The 21,267-nt window shown below is 37.2% G+C and overlaps 1 protein-coding gene across 1 annotated transcript in view; it reads left to right on the forward strand.

The window, feature by feature from the left end:
• Positions 1-21,267, forward strand: part of RYR2 (ryanodine receptor 2) — a 363,651-nt gene that overhangs the window by 112,702 nt on the left and 229,682 nt on the right. The window contains exons 4-5 of the mRNA XM_034060766.1: positions 9,885-9,905; positions 17,773-17,787. Of these exons, the coding sequence (XP_033916657.1) occupies positions 9,885-9,905; positions 17,773-17,787 (36 nt within the window). The remainder of the gene's footprint in view (positions 1-9,884; positions 9,906-17,772; positions 17,788-21,267) is intronic.

Below are 21,267 nucleotides of genomic sequence, written 5' to 3' on the forward strand. Positions count from 1 at the left end.
GTATGCTTTTGGTTTTAAAAAATAAAACCACAACCTCTTTTATTAGTCTTCATTAACATAATTATTTACTATCATTACATATATGCCCAGAGTCTGGGCTCTGGTCTCTGAGGCAAGCAGAATTATAACTGCTTTGTCCAAGGTGGGCCTATAGCCTGGGTATTATTTTGACTTGGGTTTTGGGTGTAACCTTTTATTATTAGAAAAGCAGGTGAAATATGAAAAGGGAAATCCTTAGCTTTTTTATAAAACATTTAAGACCAGAAAAAGCTTTTAGGTTATTTATCCTTACCCTGGGCATTAAATCTTTCTATGAACTCTCTTCAGAGCCCAGTTCCTTGTTTTTCACTGAAGTTACCAGACTTGAATGAACCTCAGAAAGTGAATCTGGAGCTTTCTGAAATAATGTAGCAATGGTCAGGACAAGATGTAACTGTGTTTTTCTTCTGATTTTTTATTTTCTTTCTTTTTTTTTTTTTTTTACTCTGATTATTTGTGTGTTTCTGTAGTTTAATCAAATCTTCCTGTACTAGATTCAAGAGCTCTAGCATTTAATACTTTCTCCTTGTGAAAGTGCTGAAATGCCATAATCAATAATTTCCTGGAAATTTTTCCTGATTTTCTTAGGAAATTGAATCTGGCCATCTATTCATTAGTACTCCTGTATTCAGTGACTTCTGAGATTTCTGAATGACATAAACAATATTAGAATCAGGGTTAGATAGTTATGTGGGCACCATACCACTACATTTTGTGGTAATTAAAAACCCCTCACTCTAATCTTGGTATTCAGTCAAGATTTTCATAATGCAATTCTATTTCTAACTCTCATCTTGCAGGTTTCAACATACATCTTGGGGTGCTTTTGATGCTAATGATGCTGTATATGCATCATTGACTTCTGTATTGATCAAGTTTGAACATGAATGGTCTTCCCCAAAGAGATAACATTTGAATGGCAGCAACATGGGTAGCATTTAAAAGAAAATAACAGACAGGCTAGTACTGTGAGTAGTACTGAACAGGCTGGATTCCTGTCCTACACAGAAATGGGAAAGAATGGAGTCTGGGGAGGAACAAGCTTCATCTGTATACTGCATGCATGTTGTGTCAGAGTTGGTGATGAACCTGCATGGTTTTCTGACAGTTTCACTGAACAGGTCTGGATAGGTACTGTAAACACGAGAACACATCTGCATGTGTGTAACTGCATCTCCTTGCGACAATAAGAAATTAGAATCCATGGTAGCTACATCATTGAGTGAATCTACAATATTATAGCAAAAATGGCAGGTTTCATGAGACCTATTTTACATGTAAAAATTATGTTTGTGGAAAAACGATTTCTTTAAATGCTTAGCCGTTCCTTAGCAACTGTGGTGATGTTGATTCACTGAGAAGGTATGGTTTCTGGTTTTGGAAGGTTATGCTGGAAAGCCATCAAACATTTTGTTTCAATAACAGTAGAAAACCCAAAGCGTTCCAATCAGGTGAGTGTATCTGTCTATTTTAAGTATGTGAGAAGTACTGTTATGTCAGAGTTACACTATTCCAGGTCTAAAGTTAGCAGGCAGGTTTGATTTTTTTTTTTTTTTTAATCGTAGAGTATAGTGTTTTTAGCTTACTTATGAGGATGGTAGCAACTCTTGAGTTGGATGTAGTGGGAGAGAAGGGGTTTATAACCAGGGGTCATAACAGAGTTCTCTGTGAACAGAGAACAGCTGAAAACGGAGCAGCTCTGTTTGCAGAGGTGAGATTCTGCCTCCGGACTCCAGGTGCCTGATTTATAGCCTGGGCTGGGACCTGAGTGCAGCAGACGCTGTGCACCCCTGATCTACAGGTGCACTATCTTGCTTTTTTCAGTGTCAGGGTCATCCACCTTGGCTAAACTCAGCAGGGATGGAGGGCTTGGGATGAGCTCAAAACTCAGGGGCAACTATAAACCAAGACCTTGCCTCAGTGTTCATCAGAATCACTCAACCTTTCTTAAACCTGGATTTTATTTTTTAGTGTTTGAGCTGCCACTCTGTAGGCAGGACCTTGTCCCAGCAAGTCCTGTATATGATTTTTGTAGTTAATGCTTGTTTGTGTAGATAGTGCTGATGGTGCAGAATGTGCTTGTAGTTATGGCAGTACATGCAGCTTCCACTCCTGAAGCAGCCTTTAAGTAGCTGATAGTCTGTTGATAAATATGCAGAACACTTCTCTTAAAAGAAGTTTCTAGTTAAAAAAATGTTTGCATGAGTCACAGAAGATAATGGTACATACAGAGCAGAAGGAAAAGGACAAATTTGGAAACCCTGTGTTTTTTCACATTTTTTTTAGTTGTGATTATTTCATGTGGTAAATTCACGTAATGTAGTATATATGTAGGTCATCTAGCAGCTCACTATTTTAGGTAATGGGATATTTATGCATTTTTTCTCTTTTTCTAAAATTCCATTTTCAGATGCTTGAAAGCAGTTTATTGTGTAGGTCTCTACTTCAAAAGAACTTGTGCATTTATCCAAATTCTAATAGCATCAGTAACTGATAAATCCTTTGGGTGTTTCAAGGAATGTCAGGAGAGTTTTCTTATCCTTTGTCACTATTGTTTAGGTATGTTACTTGGTGAAATACTAACACTTAATTTTAAAGAAAGTACTTCCTGGTGGGTTTGGAGATCTTCAGAGGAATGTATTAGGTAGCCAGCATTTTTCTCTGCCTAGAGAAAAGACCACAATTGTCTTTCTGCAGTGATCCCACAGGATACAAAAGGCTGAGTCCTTTCCCAGTTTGGCTTGAAACTGGAGTCAATAAATTTTGAACTACGTATTTGTCATAGAGTTTCTCCTGGAATTGTCTGAAGTTTATAGCTGAGAGAATTTCCCCCTTGCTGTTTTTCTAGGAATGTTTTTTGGTAGGTTTTTTAAACATTGCCATGTAAGTTTCCAGGTGAAAATTTAAAGCAAATGGACTTAATGTTTAAATGCTTCATCCACTGCGTATTTACTTCTCTGCAAAGTAGAACATAAAACTTCATGATGGGGCTGAGAACATTTGTGAAAATGACAATTAAAACACAGACACTCTCCAAGGCTGCACACTGTTTAGCCTTTCTGTAGCTTAGATGTCTGCATCTACACAGCCTGCCTACTCCATTCTCAGCTCATGAGCACCATGGCATGGGTTGACATAAAGGAGTACAGAGGGTAGACTTTCTACTCGGATTTTTTTCTGAAACCTCAGTGACTTTTCCTACTTTTTCCAAGTAATAACTTTCGCAAATGGTTTCAGTTTTTTTCTGGCTTGATGTAAAACTGTAAAGAAAATTATACATTAACACAGAGATCTCTGTAGGAAAATTAAAAGCTCAAGCAAGGGATTAATGGAATTAACTGATTTGTCAATCTTCACAGTAAAATTTCATAATTTCTCCTTGCCACGGTTCATCAGTGAAGAACAAAAAATTCCTCATTATATACTAAGACATTTAGGAAAGCATTTCTGTTTTTTTTTTTCTTTTGTTGTTTGTTCTTTTTCTTTCTTTCTCCCCACTAGCACAGATTCTCTTGTTTCAAGTATCTTTTAACACAGGCTACTATTTGAAACCTTTTGTGGAACAGACAGTGTTTAGGGGCTTTCCTTGTAGCTTGAAATGCAAATCTCCTGAGGATTCAAGTCTACAAATATAGCTGGTGGTTTGAGAACAATCTATCAAGAGGCATTTTATGAATTCTTTATCTCATGCTTATCCTCTGTGTATTTAAAGCAGTCAGTAATTTTTGGTTCATAGCTGACACCTTTCGACAGTCTGACTGCTTTTCATGAAGGGAACTTTAAGTGCTTTTGCTTCTTAATTTTGGGCAAACTTTTCTTTATTTTTCTCTTGGCATATTGGATCAGTTCAGACTGTGGGTGAGATTAGACTAATCAAGAAGTCAGATTTAGAGAGCCAAGTATGAAGGAACCCTACCGTAGTTGGGATTTGGAAAGAGCTTCCTGAAAATGAGATCAGAAAGGTAATGATTCAAGAGAGGGTTACAAACACATAACATGCAGTCAGTTACGAGAGGAAATGCTTAGGTAAGGTCCCATTTGTTTTGCAGGTTGATGTAATCAATTTCTGTTGCCTGTGTGCATAGTTCAGCAGGTTTTTTTAATAATTATTGATACACATTGACTTAATTATCTTTCTAACATGAACCTGACACTGATTTTTGCACTGATTTCAGAGTACAGCAATAAAAGACAGGTACGTATTTCTTTAGCATTGGAACTTTTTCTTCTAAGATCTTTTCTTAATTTCATTTGACAGCCTTTATTTTCTTCATTTATGTTGTTATTTTTGATCTGGTGTGTATTTTTTCCAAATCTGTGGGATCAATAGTTTTTATATGTTGCATTCTCATTCCTCTTACTGACAGAAGATCTTAATTTTGGTTCAGATCTGATTGACCAGTATACAATTACTGACAGTAATATCTAACTTTTCTTTACTCCTGTAGTAATATTAGGTCTGGAATGTCCTTGTTTTTCTGTAAATGTCACAGTCTGCCCCTGCCACCAGCCCCAGTCAAGTTACATTAGAAAAGCACTGAAATACAGACAGAAATAATTTCTGGACATCATGAGAAAATAGCCATATAAACCAAATATCTCCATTATCTTTTATTTAAAAGTCAGTCATATCATGGTAGAGCATTGTAATTAAAGATAGGAGTTTTTCAGATTTGTGCACTCATAAATCCATGTCAGACCTTATTAAAAGAATGAAAGCATTGATTGCACACATTGTGTGTGCATTCTAAGCTACACTGATTCTGTAATATGAAAAATTTTAATTTCATAACATCTACTCCAATATTTGACAACTTAATTTTTCAGGAAAATGCTGTCTGCGGATACCCATCAGTTCCAGCTAAATTGCATCATGAGCTTATTAACTCCCATCTAATCATCCAGTCATGGCTGATTAATCACTTCTCCTGGTGCCTTGTTTTAATAAAATCTGTTTTCCATGCCACTGACCAGCAAACTGCTGTCTAATTTTATGTGCGGAGTAGTCTTTGCCAAAGGGAGTGAAATACCACCTTCTTTGATCCAAAGGGGCTTGTGTGAAGGAATCATCACACAAAAGTGTCTTTCATGTCTACTTCTGCCTCTCTGTTTAAGGGATGGGGAAGACACGTGTTTCCTCACAGACCTAAAAACCTTTGCCATGCTGCGGGGAAGTAATGGAGGCGTTTTTGGGACAGGAGCATGACTCTAGCTGGTGGATTTTTGAATGTTTGAATCATCTGACTCCAGCTGTGGAACTCTGAATTCATTAATTACTTGGTATCAGTAAGCAGCAAGATAACACGGAGAGCTGGCAGCTTTATCATTTTCTCAGCATGGAATGAGAACGAAAAGTAATCTTATACCTCATGCAAACAGAAATTGGTAACACTCCGTCTTTGTTTTAATGAGTGTTCTGTATATTAATGAATAAGACAAGCTATCAAGGTACTTCCTCAAAAAAAAAAAAGGACAGTTAAAGGCACTCTTGACAATTTAAGCTTTCTGATTTACACTACAGTAGCTTAGTTGTAATGTATCTGTGACAGCGAACAGCTGTTGTGAGTATGACAGGCTAGCAGAACCCCATGTGTCTCAGAAACAAATCACAGGTCTAGAGCTCTTTTAATTTCCTAGCACTGACCAGAAAGTTTTTTCTTTTGACAAGTTACGGATGCAGTAAGAAGTACCTTTTTAATGAAATAAGTACTTCTTTTTAATTAAGCTTTTGACCAAAAAGTCCAAACAATAGCTTCTTATTTCTGTAGTTTGAGTGTTTTCATTACTTCAAGTTGTTTACAGGTGTCAGGCATAACTCATTGAAGTAACAAAATACTGCAGTAGTAATTTTCTTCATTAATTCTTTGCATAAATCTTAATCAGATAGCGGAATATCATGGAGAGAGAGAGTTATTATGTACAGCAACGCTAGTTTGTACTTACTACAAGGTCTGACCTTCCAAATTTTGAGTTTGCACAACCTAAATGCTTCTTATGGCAAAGAAAGTAAGTGAGGGAAAGAAAAGGAAGGAGAGAGAAAAGAGATTAAGGAGTGGAGCTCAAAGCAATTCATGCAGTGTGGGCCTTTGCATCATGCAGGTGGACTTAACAGCTACTAGCTTTATGAAAAGATGAGGTAGTTTAGAGGATATCCTACTTAAAGTCATGAGTATTCTCAGCTCTTTTTGAGATGCCACACTGCTAACAGGAAATATGATGGGGAAAAGGGGTAGGGAGGTGGGAGGGAGGGGGGTGGGAGGAGGAGAGGAGGAGGAGAAGGATGAAACTTGCAAAACTTTTGCAGATAAAACAAATACTGTCATTTTCTCCTCCATGCACCTCATTTAGCATCAGCAGTGGTTGTTAGCAGGCCATTTCAAGTAAGGCACAAAAAGGAATAAGACTTGTCTTTGATCAGCTACACTTTGATCAAATGTAAGTACTGGAAAAAATCAGAAGCAGTATTTTTGCATTCTGCTTATCCTCAGGAAGAGGCAAGGACAGGAATAAAATCATTATCTATTTCAAATCACAGAATTGTGATAAACGAATATTTCTAGCCTAGCACATGGGCTCTTCTTTTGTGTGCACTGTATTTGGAATGAGGATGCATGAGGACATATGACGTAAAACCAAACATTTTTATCACCCCAGACAATTTTGCTATTTTGGACGTGTATGAAAGCCCTTTTTCCAGCCTTACCATGACCGCTGGATCTCTAATGTGCTAAAAGTTTTCTTTCTAGGATGTTGGTCAATAAAAACTGACTTTAGGAGAAGAGAAAATTATTTATTTCTTCTCAGTTAAGTGTCCTTATGTAGGTTGCATATAGAGAAGGAGCTAAACCAAATAGACATGAAAGCACACCTCTGGAAGCATCTTGAAAGAAAAGCCTGCCACAGCAAATAACTCTGGGATGGAAGAGAAGACAGTTATATCATCAGTTGACTTGTTCAATATGAAGCTCAGGATATCAGGGTGTCTATGAAGATAATAAAGTGTTGTAATGGAAACAAAAATGGAGTTAATTTTGGAATCCAGTTCTAGTTGTTCTCATCTTGTTTATCTCTCTATTAGAAAGCTTTAGACAGAGGTTTAGCTGTGTGTTCTCAACTGAGAAATGGGAAAAAATCTTGTTTTTATAGTAAGGTTTTCCTGCTTCAGTTCAGAAAAATGAGTATAAGAGCAGAAGAAAATAAAACATTCACTATCTGGAATGTAGTGCTTCACTGAGATTTCAGGTCACAGTCCTGTCTGTGGATCATGGCAATATATCTGTTGCATCTTTCACAAATAGTTGTAGAGAATGTGGCTAACTGTAGTCAGCTAAGATTCTCCTATACTGTGTGTAATAAAGTTCCTTAGTGTTTCTGTACACTGCTCAAGCAGAGGAAAGAAAATAGAAACCAGAAGCTAGAGTTAGGAATGGCAGGCTGTTTTGCACACCTTAAAGTATCTTAATTTCCAGCCTTGTGCATTTGTAATTAATGATGCACTGATAATTAATGTTGCTGTGTTAGTGGATGTTCTGTGAGCTTGCTTTATGTCTTGATTTGAAAAGCAAGTTTGTGAATGACTCCTCATAATGATGAAAAGATCTCTCTCTGTTTCTCTGTATTTAATTCATGACTCCTTGTAACAAGAGAAAATAAGCGTAACCAAACTATATTTCTTCTCTTTAACTGGCTTTTATGTCTGGTTAATGTAGTGCTGGGTATCTGTAGCACTCAGAAAAAAAATGTTGGAAAACCAGCCCTCCAGTTTGGATTAAATGCATTTAAAATGAAAGCTTGGCTGTAAAGATTGAAGCTTTTATGTGCCTCTGAAAAGAAGTCACCAAATTCAGATCACTCTGAAGTTTCTGGATTAACACTGCAGTAACTTATTAAATCATGGCTGTGTTTTCTTCATGGGGGACTTCTAAGGAAAGTATTAAGACTCGGTAGTATAGTGTTCTCAAGAAGAGCAATTACTTTGCAATTTTAAATGTTGTCTTTGATCTTTTGCTGGAATCTTAGGGTAGAATTTTACATCCTCGTGTTTTTCTTTCTCCTTATAGCACTGTGTTGCTTAGAGATACGGATGTATGGATGCCATACCATTTTAGTATCCATGAAGTACTACTCTCTGATTTGAAGTGTTGTATTTTCTACTCATTAAATTACTTGTGGTAGCGGCTACTTGCTAGCAATAGACAATGAAATGATTATTTTAGCTTTCTGTAAAATGATCAGTTAATGTAGTATAAGTAGCCCACAGCCACTGAGTAAATTCTAGAGACGTTGTATCCTTAGTCCTCTTGGTAACTGGTGCTCTTATGGCAGGATAATAATTTCCTGTATTCAGAACTGTCATATGGCAATGAATCCATTACATTTTAGTATCTAATGTTTGCCAGAATCATATTCTTCTTTTCTGGGATTGTCTTCCAAGTACCAGATATGTATGGAAGGACTATTTCTAAGCAGCATACTACATTTGAGTTATATATGTTTTAAGATGGACTCTGCTTTCTCTACTGGAGGAAATATTGAAAAGGTAGCTAGTTTTTGGATAAAGAGAAAAAATAGTATATACACCTACCTAAACGTAAATAAAAATGTAAGATTTTATTATGGTGTGCACTGTACCTTGCTTTCAAAAGCAGATCTCTTTGGATGTATTACGTATGCATCTTTCCTGTGCGACCATCACGTAGATGTCAAACTGTAAGGTTTGAGAAGTGCACATTAGGGTCAGATGGTGTTTTCTAATCTTTCTGTACTAACAGGACTGAATACTGAAAAAATAAAACTATTTTAATTGAAATGTATATTAGAAAAGTGAGAAAATTTACTTTGAATAAAACCATTTTAATAGATGAGAACCAAATACATTTCATTACAGTGATTTCATAATTAAGCTACTACTGGTTTTGAAAATTGCTCATGATTTGCATTAAGCTATCATAAATTATTACTGAACTTTTATGTGGCATCTGCTAACAAAAGGTCAATGTGTACCTGCAGTAAAACCACAGAAGTTTTGATGTACTGCAGTGTTTTCCATGCTAAATCCAGAGGCAAATCTACTTTACATATACTGCTGGTGGTGCCAACTAAGTTTTTAATAGATAGTTCCATACTAACCTTTCTAGTAGCTGAAATGTGTTCTAGTAGATATTCTCAATCCTTTCTAAGACTGTAAGATGGTACACAGGCTATTAAGACTAACTTAAAATCTGTTTACTTAATGAACTTTGAAACAGTTTTGTTAATAAAAAACCTTATGCTTTCAGGGTGGTTCTTGCATTCCCCATAGAAAAAATTAATGACATTTTGGTGTGCTGTTCTCTGTTTGTATGCAAGAGACTCTCTTATGCTGTAGGTTGTAGGGTCAGGGTTTGACAGGTATGTCCTAATTTTACATTTCATACTTATGGCCTTTATTAAAATGGCAAGCCTTGAATACTAGCCACTAAACCTTTTCCAGTAAATAATGTTCACTTAGGACAGAGCTTTACTCAAGACAAAATGGAGATATGTGGGAAACTGTTCTGTATTTTTGACTGATTGGTACTGAATACAATATGGAATAAATTTAACATGGGTCTTCATTTTGCTACCTGTTACCTGATATGCAGACGGACATTTTGGACTTCCAGAATTTGCAGTGCTTCCCATAAAGACAGAAGTGAGGTACTGGTGTTTTAAAGAGGAGATACCAGGAGAATAGCTTCTACGCATACATTTTCTTTCATAATAGATACATTTCTAAAAATGTGAAATGTTAACTTCAGAATAGAGTTTGATATGCTGTATTTAAGGAAAGAGATTTACTGATTTCTTGCTTTTTCTTTCTACAGCTAGTTGATGTGGAAAAATGGGTATGTGATTCTGTCTTTTATTCACCTGATCCCAAATGTTTCATGTTGCCACTGAGTCTTAACCTGTCTGCTGTTTTGATACCCTCTGTGTTCATGACCCTTCAACTTGCATGGCTCAAAAAAAAGAAAAAGAGGCGAATATGTGGTCACGTAGGATCTGGTCATTCCTGAATTGTCGTACCAAATTTCATGTTGCCACAGTGACTTTTCTCTTTTTTTAATTTAATCATAGAATTGTGTAATGTGAACGTGTAATTATTGCCTGTCAGTTTTGAGCCTTGCTGTTTAATGTTACAACTCCATTCTGTAACCCACCTGTCTTTTCCAGCATAGACACTGTAATCCTAAAATGCATGACAGTAAGATAATACTGATAAATAACGTGTGATGCTGTATATAGCTACAAATAATATATATATGAAATATTTAATAATGGAGAACAGCTGCTGCAGAATAAAAAAATTCATTTATAGATCTTAGCAAACAAAGTCAAAGAACCTTTTTTCTGCTGAATGTGTTGTTAAGGCTTTTCCTAATGTGTCTGTGTATACCATGCGTATTTGTTTGGCCATCTGATAGAGCTCCTCTATATGGGACATATTTAGTATGTTTTTCTCTGATGTAATTTCTAACATCTGCATATGTATGAGTTAGTTGTCATAAAGTGTGTGTAGAATTGTTTGTTTACATTTAAAGTGTTAGAAGCCTCTCTAAAAGCTTGGACCATAATAGGCCTCCTTGGTTTTTTGATACTTAGTTTGATCTGTGTGTGACCAGAAACAACCTAGGATGTCCTTTGGTATATGCCAGTAACATAGCTAGAGGGCTGGTCTCACTTTATTTCGGCCAGGCATTATAGAATTTTATTCTGTGACTATTACATGTTTATGGTAGTGACTCAAGTTATATCTCACTTGAGATTCCTGTAGGTAAGTATATTATTTAAATGATGCCTTAGGCGTTTCAACATCCTTTTTACTGGTGTATTCCCAACTATCTATGTCATGTGACATAAACATATATATATATATACACATATACACTTACAATATTTATGAAACAATAACTGTCGTTAAGTATTAATTTTAGCTAATTGTATCAAGATGACAGAATTTTCCATATTCTAGGAATCAGATATTTGTGACAAACAGCAAGTTTTGATATGTTTTGGTTTGGAATGTTCTTAAGTTATACCATTGGTCAGGTTATCTTCTTATTTTGTCTACATTTAATTACAAGTGAGAGAACTTAGTTCTAAATGTTTAGATTTTGTGTTTATATTCCAATGATGAATTCTACTAAAAAGAGAAAGGCAGCAATGAAAATGAAGTTCAGTAGTACACAGGCACCTGGCCTTGTACGTCAGAATGCATGAAAAATTGTAAGCCAGAAGTCTATTAGTTATGCTCTGACATGACTTGGTTTTGAGTGAAGTATTAAAAGAGTGTGTTCATGGAAACTATAGCATTAATTGCATAAATACAAGTCAGATGTGCTTTTTCTTGTTGTTATTTTAATTCAGAATTTGGTAACATAATCTTACGCTTTGGAAAGGCTGCTTCACAGAAATGTGTCCTTAAAGCATTTTGAAAAGAGATAGATGGTTCCCATGACAGCAGAGCTCAATATTTCATTCTGAGTTACACTGGCTAAGGACTTTTCTTAATAGATCAGTTCTGTAAGCTAGACAAGCTCCTATGTGATGGGGATGGAGTGGGTACTGGTTTTATTTCAAATATGAAATTATCTTAGATGAGCCGGGGTTTGCCCTGTAAAGCCATTTTCCAATGCTGAACACAAAGTGAATGCAAGTGTGTTCAGTTGTGTCTGTATCTGTGGACATCTTGGAGCACAAGCCCAGAGCCTTAGAATATGTAAAACTTAATGACTAAATTAGTAACTGAACCTTGCTGCAAGCAGTTTCATGCCATTCAAAGGATAAGCTAAAATCATCCACTTCTGAGCTGTTCCAGCCTGTAAACTGTGCTAAGTTTTGAATTTACTCCAGTTCTGTTATACTTCTGGTGATTTTGTTTCAAAATCCTTTTTTAAGCATATGCTTGTGCTTGAAGCTAGGTAAGAAGTAAACAGGCTTAAGAGAGATCTTGAATCTTTGGCTTTTTGCTTTTGTCCCTCAGCAAGTGTGACTGTGAGGGCTTGTAGGTCTATTTCAGTGCAGAATTAAACAGATTAAAGACATCTTGTTTAATGTAAAAACTAATGAAATTAAGGCTTACATTTTACATCTTAGCTCCCATTTCATATATGAAAATGTCTTTTATGCATTTAAGTAATCTATCAAGAGGGAGAAAACCTCAACATTTAATCAGAGGGTTTTACTGAATTTCAACTGAAAGTTTAGAAGACACTGAAAAGTTGGGTTTTTTTTGTTTGTTTGTTTTTTTTTTTAAACAGGGAAAATAACAGTAATGAAATAAGCTGAAATGGAAATACATAGTGAAAGGAATACCTCTTAATCTGCTTGTCATTTTTTTTTTCTCTTTTACTATATTTATTAAATAAAATAATTTTAGAATATCTGCTGCTGTCATTTAGCAAGTACTGGTGTTTGCAGATTTGAGATTTCAAAGTAGGTGTTGTATACTTTTAAGGGTTTGATTTTTAAAGGACTTTTGTTTTCATAAGATCACCTGAATGTTTGTTTTGACTTTCAGAACAACTGTTTAGCACTAATAAAATTCAACGTAAGGAGTAGCAGTTTTTTAAGGCATCTATGGTTTCCAAAACCTGGCCTGTTTTCCATATTTGCCTACATGCAGTTGGTGAATTATTTTTAAAATTTGGTATTAAGAACCATCAAGAATAATTGTTGTTAAGACAGTTTACTCTGAAGAGCTGTTACCTGGAGGGAAACCAAGTGTTCGTTCTTAAATTTAGAGTGCAGGGGACAAGGATTTTCATCCTTACACTGGCTAGTGGCAAAGCTAAGCCAACTATAACATCATTGGATTTTCTGCAACTTTTAAATACACAGAGGAACCTCTTCTAATGAAGATAATGGTAAATCTTTTCCTCTTCTCAAATAATTATTGTGTTAGCTCAGTTTTCTGCCCCTAGTAACACAGATTTTCAGTTTCTCTGGAGAAAAGAAACTTGCAGAGTAAGGGAACACACTTTAGATACTTTTCAAAAGAATTGCTTTCATTACAGAGATTTGTGAGTTGAGAAGCAGTGAGTAAATTCTGGCTTTGAGGATAGTGTGGGCTAGTTAAATATAATGAGAAAAGCTAAACTTTTGCTAAAGGAAACAAGCTAGGGTTGTGGAGTTTGGAATGAACCACAAAACAAAACTTCATCAAGAAAAACAATTGCAGTGTTATGTTTTCGGTGCCATGAAACAAATTAATTGCACATGCTTTATAACTGGTGTGATTTTATGTAATTAAATGAGTTATCTAAGGAGTTGATTTGTTGATAATTAACATGAGATTATGGTAAGTTAGGTGTTTGAAGAATCTGGTGGTACACTACCCAAAAGCTGTCCAAGGAGCCAAATAATATAATAGCTCCAAACAGCTGTAAATATTTACATTGACAGCACATGCTTACTGCCCTCAGATAAAGCTTCAACAGGTTTTAATTTTTATTTATTTATTTATTTATTTTTTGGAGAGAGCAGCAGAGTGAGGGGTAGAATGGTGGCTGTCATGTGCCTCAAATCCAATAATCTGAAAACTTGCAAGAATTTTTTCTTTTTCTCTTTTAATCCCCTATGTAGTGTTCCAGGCCATACATGGTCTGGCTGCCGAGTTTAGTTACTCCACAGCAATGACATTCATGTGACACTAAGCACTTGTCCCTAAAACATCAGGTAATATGCAGCTGAAAAAGGAGTAGGATCTTTGTGTATAAGTAAAATAACATCTCATCAAAATTTGGTCTCTTTTACTTTTAGCTGTGTTACTGTTGAAGTGTCCAACAATTATTTGTTGTACTTCATAACTTTATCAGTCTGTCCTTTTACCACCTTTACATTTTGGTGTTAATGTTTGGCAAACAATACCTTTCAAGAGCAATGTATTTGTCATGGTATAGCCCAGCAGGAAGCTAAGACCGCACAGCTGCTTGCTCAATCCCTTCCCCCACACAGTGGGATCGGAGAGAATTAGCTTGTGGATGGGAATTAAGAGTCTTGGTTGGTGCAGTATTGCCACCAATGCACGGTAGTGGTAGTGATTGGCACATGTTGGTCTTTGACCTTTACCAACCCCACAACAGAAGGGTGCTTTGAGAGACCAGGCAAGGTAGACAGCTGCTTAATTTCCTGCATCTGCAAGGCAGCTAAACCAAAAGCCCACTGGTGTGGTACCCTTTTGGATCCTTGAAATACCTTCTCCTAATGTAGGCTATGCCAATGATGCAGAGAACCTGTGGGCCAGTCACAATGCATGCTTTTGCCACTCCTTCCCAGTCAGGCTGATTTCAGCTTCCAGTATGGTCAGCTCTTGGGATCCTCCTGTCACTCCAGAAATACAAATAGGTTCTGCCCCTTGATGGCATGAGAATACACCATGCATTAGTGCCTAGTACTGGAGCCTTATCCTCCGGTAGGCCTGATGTTCCAGACCATCTGATCCACACAGTCCAGTAAACCCAGCTGTCCCTTTCCTTCTACCTGGCTGGAGGTGGGGCCCCTCTAGTCCAGGTCATAGTATTTGCTACTGACTTCTTGTAAATATGAATCAGAATTCCTTTTATCAAGATCAGGAGTAAGATCAGCCCTTCCACTCTGTGTGGGGAACTGCCCACTGGAGACTGGAACAGCAGTTTTCCTGGAAGATTTCCCCTTTTTTGATTGTTTTTCCGTGCAACTACTCACATATCCATGCTTCTAGGGTCGTGATAGATTTTTTCCATCCAACTTCCTCATGTCCTCTTTGTCTGTGATCTTACAGATAAAACCACAGGGTAGCCTGTAGTGTGTACCCGCTATATTGTCTGTCTTGAGCAGAGGAACACTTCCTCTTAATAGCTGAGATCATCGTCTGTACAGGTGGGGAGTAGGATCTGTACTCTTTGTGTTGCTTGACCAATTTTTCCCCAGTCAGGACAAGGGAGGAAGAGAGACTTACTTTATATTGCCTGAATTGGTGAGCCAGTTTGTCCCTTTGTCTGTTCTTGTCCTTCTGGGTCATTACTGGCCAGCTTTCTCCCTAATTTATATGCTGAGCAGGACACCATGTGTTATGGGATATCCCTTTGGCTGGTTTGGGTCAGCTGTCCTGGCTGTGTCTCCTCCCAGCTCCTTGTGTACCCTTATCACACTCACTGATGAGGTGGGGTAAGAAGCAGGAAAGGCCTTGGCACTGTGAAAACATTGCTCGACAACAACTGAATCATCAACGTGTTAACTGTATTCTCATTAACTGTATTCTCATCCTAATCCCAAGCAGCACTGTACCTGCTACTAGGAAGAAAAATTAACGCTATCCCTGCCGAAACCAGGACAGGATGCTAGAATGGCATTAAGGAATTTCAAGCTATAGGTCTGTTCTATGGTTTAGTGTGAGGTGTCCCTGCCCATGGCAGGGGGGTTGGAACTAGATGATCTTGAGGTCCTTTCCAGTCCTAACTATTCTATGATTCTATGATCTGTTTAATTTTCAAAAACATATTCTGAGTTGCTAATTTCAGTCCCGAAATCCATATGTGCAGTTGTCCTGAGCAAGTGTGAAGAAGCAGAAAGTTCTTCCCTGTGTGGAAGATGAGTTGGAGAAATTTCTAGCGTGACAGCCTGTTGCCTACCCAAAGTGCATAATTTCTGTTGTCTTGTTTCAGGGTGATTTTTTTTTTCAGTTCTTTTCTAAATCTGAGAGTTAATGGTTTTCAGAGTAAGCATTCTCCTTTAGCTAAGAAGAGTTTTGGTCTAAAAACCTTGGAGAAGGCTCTTGTAGAAGGGTGTGACAGGAGTACTTGGAACCTTCTGCCCTGTCCATTTGCTGGTGGCTGGGCAACTGAGCCTGTCACAAGTTCGTGACACGTACCTTCTCATGCTCGCCCTGGAGTGTCACAGAGGTGTTCTCTTCATATTTGTGGACATAACATGCATTTAAGTGTTTGCCATGAAGACAAAACATTTTTTATAAAAGTTGTATATTCCTTCCCATGGTGGTTTGAAGCCGTAGGTGGATAATGTGTTCAGACATTCCTCATCCACTGCTGTCTTTCAGATTTTCTAGCTTGAGGGGGACTGTTATGGCACTTGACGTCTCTAGGAATAACATGTAACCCATCTTCAAAGTTATTAAGGAATCAGAGTAACTGGCAGGTACAAACAGACGACGATTGTTTTTCTCTCATTTGTTACAGTTCAATTAATATGTCAACTGAAGGGAATGAATTGTTAATTCTGGTCTTGCGGCAAGTCCATCACAAGAAGCTTCTGTATCATTTTAGTAATCAAGGGAAGAGATAAACTATTCACTTTAATTTGAAGCTAGTTAAGAGATTACAATCAAACAGTTAAATAAATTGTTGGGAAGAGAACCAGAAGGTTTCACACAAGTTGTGAAATTGTTTAATGTACTTGTAGTATGGAAAAATCAGTGGGCTTGCATAACTCTCAGAGTAAAATTTCATAGATGAATGACAGCTGAAAAAGGCTGGGGTATTTATTTTTAAATTAGAATTAATCATATAATTAATTTCCTTATATGTTAATGACTTAATGCCCCACCACAGAGTAGACAGCTCAGTGAAGACTTCTGTTTGATTTCTGGAGCCACCTAGTAAAAGAAAAACAAAATATGGGGTTGTCAGGAAACGGGGTTATAATAATGGAAAATGATCACACTGTATTCTAAATATTTGTCTTATGGAGACTGTGGGCAGGGGATATGATCTTTGCTTTCGGATAATTTGTTTCCAAATGTCTACCTACCAGATAGACCTAGAAAACTTGTAAGGAGAGAAGTGTTTGAACATTATGAGATCATAAGGTTATACTTTTCCTTTTTTTTCCCTAGAACATCTTGTACCTCTCTGAGAACAGATACTTCTGTTCTAAAAGCATGTATGAAATGAAAGCACCCAGTCTTCCTTGGAAGCTCTCCCATTAAACTCTTTCAGTGTGGGATAAAGCCAAACTTCAGTCCTCTGCTGCGAAATTTGTGATACTAAAACATGACGTAATGAGGTCAGAAGAGGGAAGGGTGGCCATGGAACTCTTGCAAGGAAAAACAAATCACTGCTTGTAACATAATGTACAAACTCTCCTTTTATTCTTGAACAACCTTTGTGAAAATTAACCTAAAAATTTCCATAATCTCCCAATATCAGTCATGTGGCACTGATTTTTTTTTTTAATCACTGCATGAAATATTACTAACTTTTTAATCTTCTTAATTTATTGTGCATTTACATAACATATGTTACTACAATAGTGGTGTTGCTCTCCAGCACTGCATTTTGAATTCGGGACTTTACAACTCTCATTGTACTTAGTTAGAAGCTACCTACAGAGCAAGTTGTCCAAGATGATCAGGCATGGCTCCTGTTTTACCTGTACAGCGTTTTATCTTTAAGCAATAAGTATTTAATGTGCTGTATTATTTAAAGGGGGAAAAAAAAACCCCAACGAAACAAAAAAGCAGAAAAAAACCCAACCCCAAATGAGAAAGCTATTGCATAAAAAATTGATGAAGCCTTGTTCTGAGCAGCTGTTTTGCTTTCCAGCACAAACTATAATTATGCTAATTGCAATGATAAATGTTCTTTTTAAATGTGGTTTGTAGTTCTGTGTATCCCACTCACTTTTTGAAGGAAAACAAATCCCATTTTTAAACACCTGAAAGCAAATACTTATTTCACATTTTCTCTTTTTTTCCCCCTTCTCATGGCTCTACAGAAATTTATGATGAAGGTAAGCAAGTTAAACATTTGGTATTATACTTTCTGTGAATTCCTACAGTTTAATTTAGGTCAATCACAGCCCTGCAGAGAAGGACCTGAGGGTGTTGGTTGATGAGAAACTTAACATGAGGCAGCAGTGTGCTCTTGCAGCCCAGAAAGCCAACTGTATCCTGGGCTGCATCAAAAGGAGTGTGACCAGCAGGTCAAAGGAGGTAATCCTGCCCCTCTACTCTGCTCTCGTGAGACCTCACTTGGAGTATTGTGTGCAGTTCTGGTGTCCTCAACATAAAAAGGACATGGAACTGTTGGAACAAGTCCAGAGGAGGCCACGAGGATGATCAGGGGACTGGAGCACCTCCCATATGAAGACAGGCTGAGAAAGTTGGGGCTGTTCAGCCTGGAGAAGAGAAGGCTGCGTGGAAACCTCATAGCAGCCTTCCAGTATCTGAAGGGGGTCTACAGGGATGCTGGTGAGGGACTCTTCATTAGGGACTGTAGTGATAGGACAAGGGGTAACGGGTTAGAACTTAAACAGGGGAGGTTTAAATTGGATATAAGGAAGAAATTCTTTACTGTGAGGGTGGTGAGGTACTGGAATGGGTTGTCCAGGGAAGTTGTGAATGCTCCATCCCTGGCAGTGTTCAAGGCCAGGTTGGATGAAGCCTTGGGTGATATGGTTTAGTGTGAGGTGTCCCTGCCCATGGCGGGGGGGGTTGGAATTAGATGATTCTTTAATATTGGCATCAAACTTGCCTTCACTAAAATAGCACTTTGTGAATTTTGTAAAAATTTGGATTTAGAAATCACTAGACTCTGAACTCTTTACTAGACTCTGTCTTGAAACCATTGGACTGTAACTTGAGTTGGGGTTATGGTTTATTTAGATCATGAAGAACCAAAGGCAGACACTTTTGTGGAAAGATTCTGATAAATAAGAGACCTTGAGACAATGATCTTGAGACATTTGGGCACTTTGGGAAGAGGAGATAGCACACTGTTTCTTCTGTCACAGAATACTCTTGGGATTGTATGGTTCCTCGGTGGGCTGAATGGGGAGCCCTTAGGCTGTGGGTCACTGGCACTTCACTGCCTCAGCTCAGTAAACATATGCAGGAGCTCTGCTTATCAGGGCATTTAGTTTTTTAATATATATTTATATTATTATTTATTGACACTATGACAGAGCACTTAAGGAACCTCCAAACATTTTGAATAACTGACATTTGAATAATTGGCTGTGATTTTAGCCAAGATGTGCTGGTTATCCTTTTTCTACACTTTCCTTTAATTATCAAAGTCTATTTCCATTTCATCATTTGTTTACTGATTTTCATTGCCTACAAGTTTGCTGCTTTGTGGTATGGTCTTTCTTCATTGTCAGTCTCCAAAAGGAAGGAATTCTGGGTCAGATAAGCAGTGCTATTTTAAGGGCTGGATTAAACGATGTCAGAGGAATTTTCTTAGCATGACTCCTCTGCTGATCCATCTTTTCTTCCCACTTGGCTGTCTGTTTTATTCCTTATCTGTGAGGTTTTTTCCTCAAGTGACAAGGATGAGTCACATTCCTTGTATCATACAGCAACAGAAAAAGCTTAGGCACAGTCCTCAACCTGTGAAAAATGCCTCCCTCCTCCACTTATGCATCTCTGAAATAGCCAGGAAGATTTTTATTAGAAAATCCTTTTAACTCCTGTGCAGTGAAGGAGGAGTATGGGGGAAGAGAAATCTTCACGAGGCTGAGGGAGAAATTGATAAATTTTATCTTCTTGGTCAATTTTTTTCCAAGACACCAAAAAGTGTTTCAGAGTAACAGTTTGTAATGGGCAGATTGCCTCAGCCATAAATATAAATGCATTTTTACATAGAAGGCTTGAAACAGATGAGCAATACTATTTTTTTTTTTTAATGCTGTATCTGCTTTTAATTGACATGAATTTTCCCATTGCTGGGAAAGTGCTAACATAAATGTACCATTGCCAGTATTAATCCTGAGATGTATCTGAAGTGTTTTTTATTATGTTCATTTTTTTATTATGTTTTTATTATGTTCATTTTGCCTTTCGACAGATCAATATTAGATAAATTAGGATCATTTAGTGTGGTGCTGGCACAAATGTTTATCATCTGTACTAATGATTCCATTCTTTTTAATACAGATGGTAAAATACCTCTTTTCTAAGTGAATAAGACATGCTCATGATTTTTGTTGGTCAATTGATTAATTCAGGTTCAGATTTCTATGTAATATTTATCTAAGGCATAATTACACATGGTAATGCATCTTTTAATATAAGCCATTCTTAGGAAACCTGTAGTTTAGCTAAAAAGATTTTTCTTGCTCTTTAGATTGGCACAACACAAAGTAGAAGGTAACTGCTAACGATATCAGTGAAAGAAGTTAGTTTTGTTTCTTTTTTTCTCCCTCCTCCCCCCTATCCCCTGCCTTTTTTTTTTTTAGGTCACAATGGCCATCATTGACTAAGAGTAGGTACCAGCAGAGTCATCAGATATACTAATCTCCGTATCTGTATTTATCAGGAATTACACTTTTGTAATGAATTCCATGAAAAAGTGATCAACTAAATAGTGATTTAAAAGTAAGGTGTAAAGACTAGAATATATACAGCATATATAATTTCTAGATAGGTTCAGCTTTCTTTTTGTTGCTTCATTGTAACATGGAATATAGACTACAGTGAGACAGAAGATAGAGGTTTTGGCTTGGTTTGAATTCACCATTTGGAGCTGTGGTTGTTTGGTACAAGTGGGGTGAAAACAGTTATTTCCACAGTGCCACATGACAGTGAATTGGTCTTTAAATTATTTGCATCTTTAAATTCTAAGCAGCTAAATTCTATGGGTTTGGTGCCAGCCACTGGAAGTGGCAGCCCAAGAGCATGGCAGTTGCAGAAGGGACTCACTAGCATTTTGTGTTGTGGTAGAATTCAAAGGTTCTGGGGTTGGATGCTGTTACTTTGGAAATTTTGGCTTTCTTTGTGTCAAGATTTTTAAAGAAAATGGATAATTATATGCGCAAAAAGAACATGTAAGACTCCTTGGCTCACGCTCTGTAGCTTTGTTTGTTGTCTTTACTACTTGCAGCATTTTTAAGTTCTACAACACTGCTGGAGATGTAATTTCTCAGTGTTGCTATTCCAAGTGTCAGTTGCTTAGTTTGCCTGACTGTGTCTCACAAGCCTTCTAGCTCTTTTGCAAGGTTACTTCACAAGTTCTGCAGTGATTCAGCCTGTTTCTTGGGGTTTTCTGGACTCTTTGGCCGACGTTCATCCCACAAAACTGACATGCCTGATCTAGAGCCACGGGTATAAACAAAGCACATATTCCTCATTTTGCACTCCATTTTCTTTTTTAAGAACCAGCTCAGGTGAAATACTTATATTCGCCTGCAGGTTTAATAATTTTCATCAGCCTCTTGAAAAAGGCATTTAACACCAACAGCCTTACATCTCTGATCCTCTAATCAGAGGTA

The sequence above is a fragment of the Melopsittacus undulatus genome, chromosome 3 (assembly GCF_012275295.1).
Source record: "Melopsittacus undulatus isolate bMelUnd1 chromosome 3, bMelUnd1.mat.Z, whole genome shotgun sequence".
NCBI lineage: Eukaryota > Metazoa > Chordata > Aves > Psittaciformes > Psittaculidae > Melopsittacus > Melopsittacus undulatus.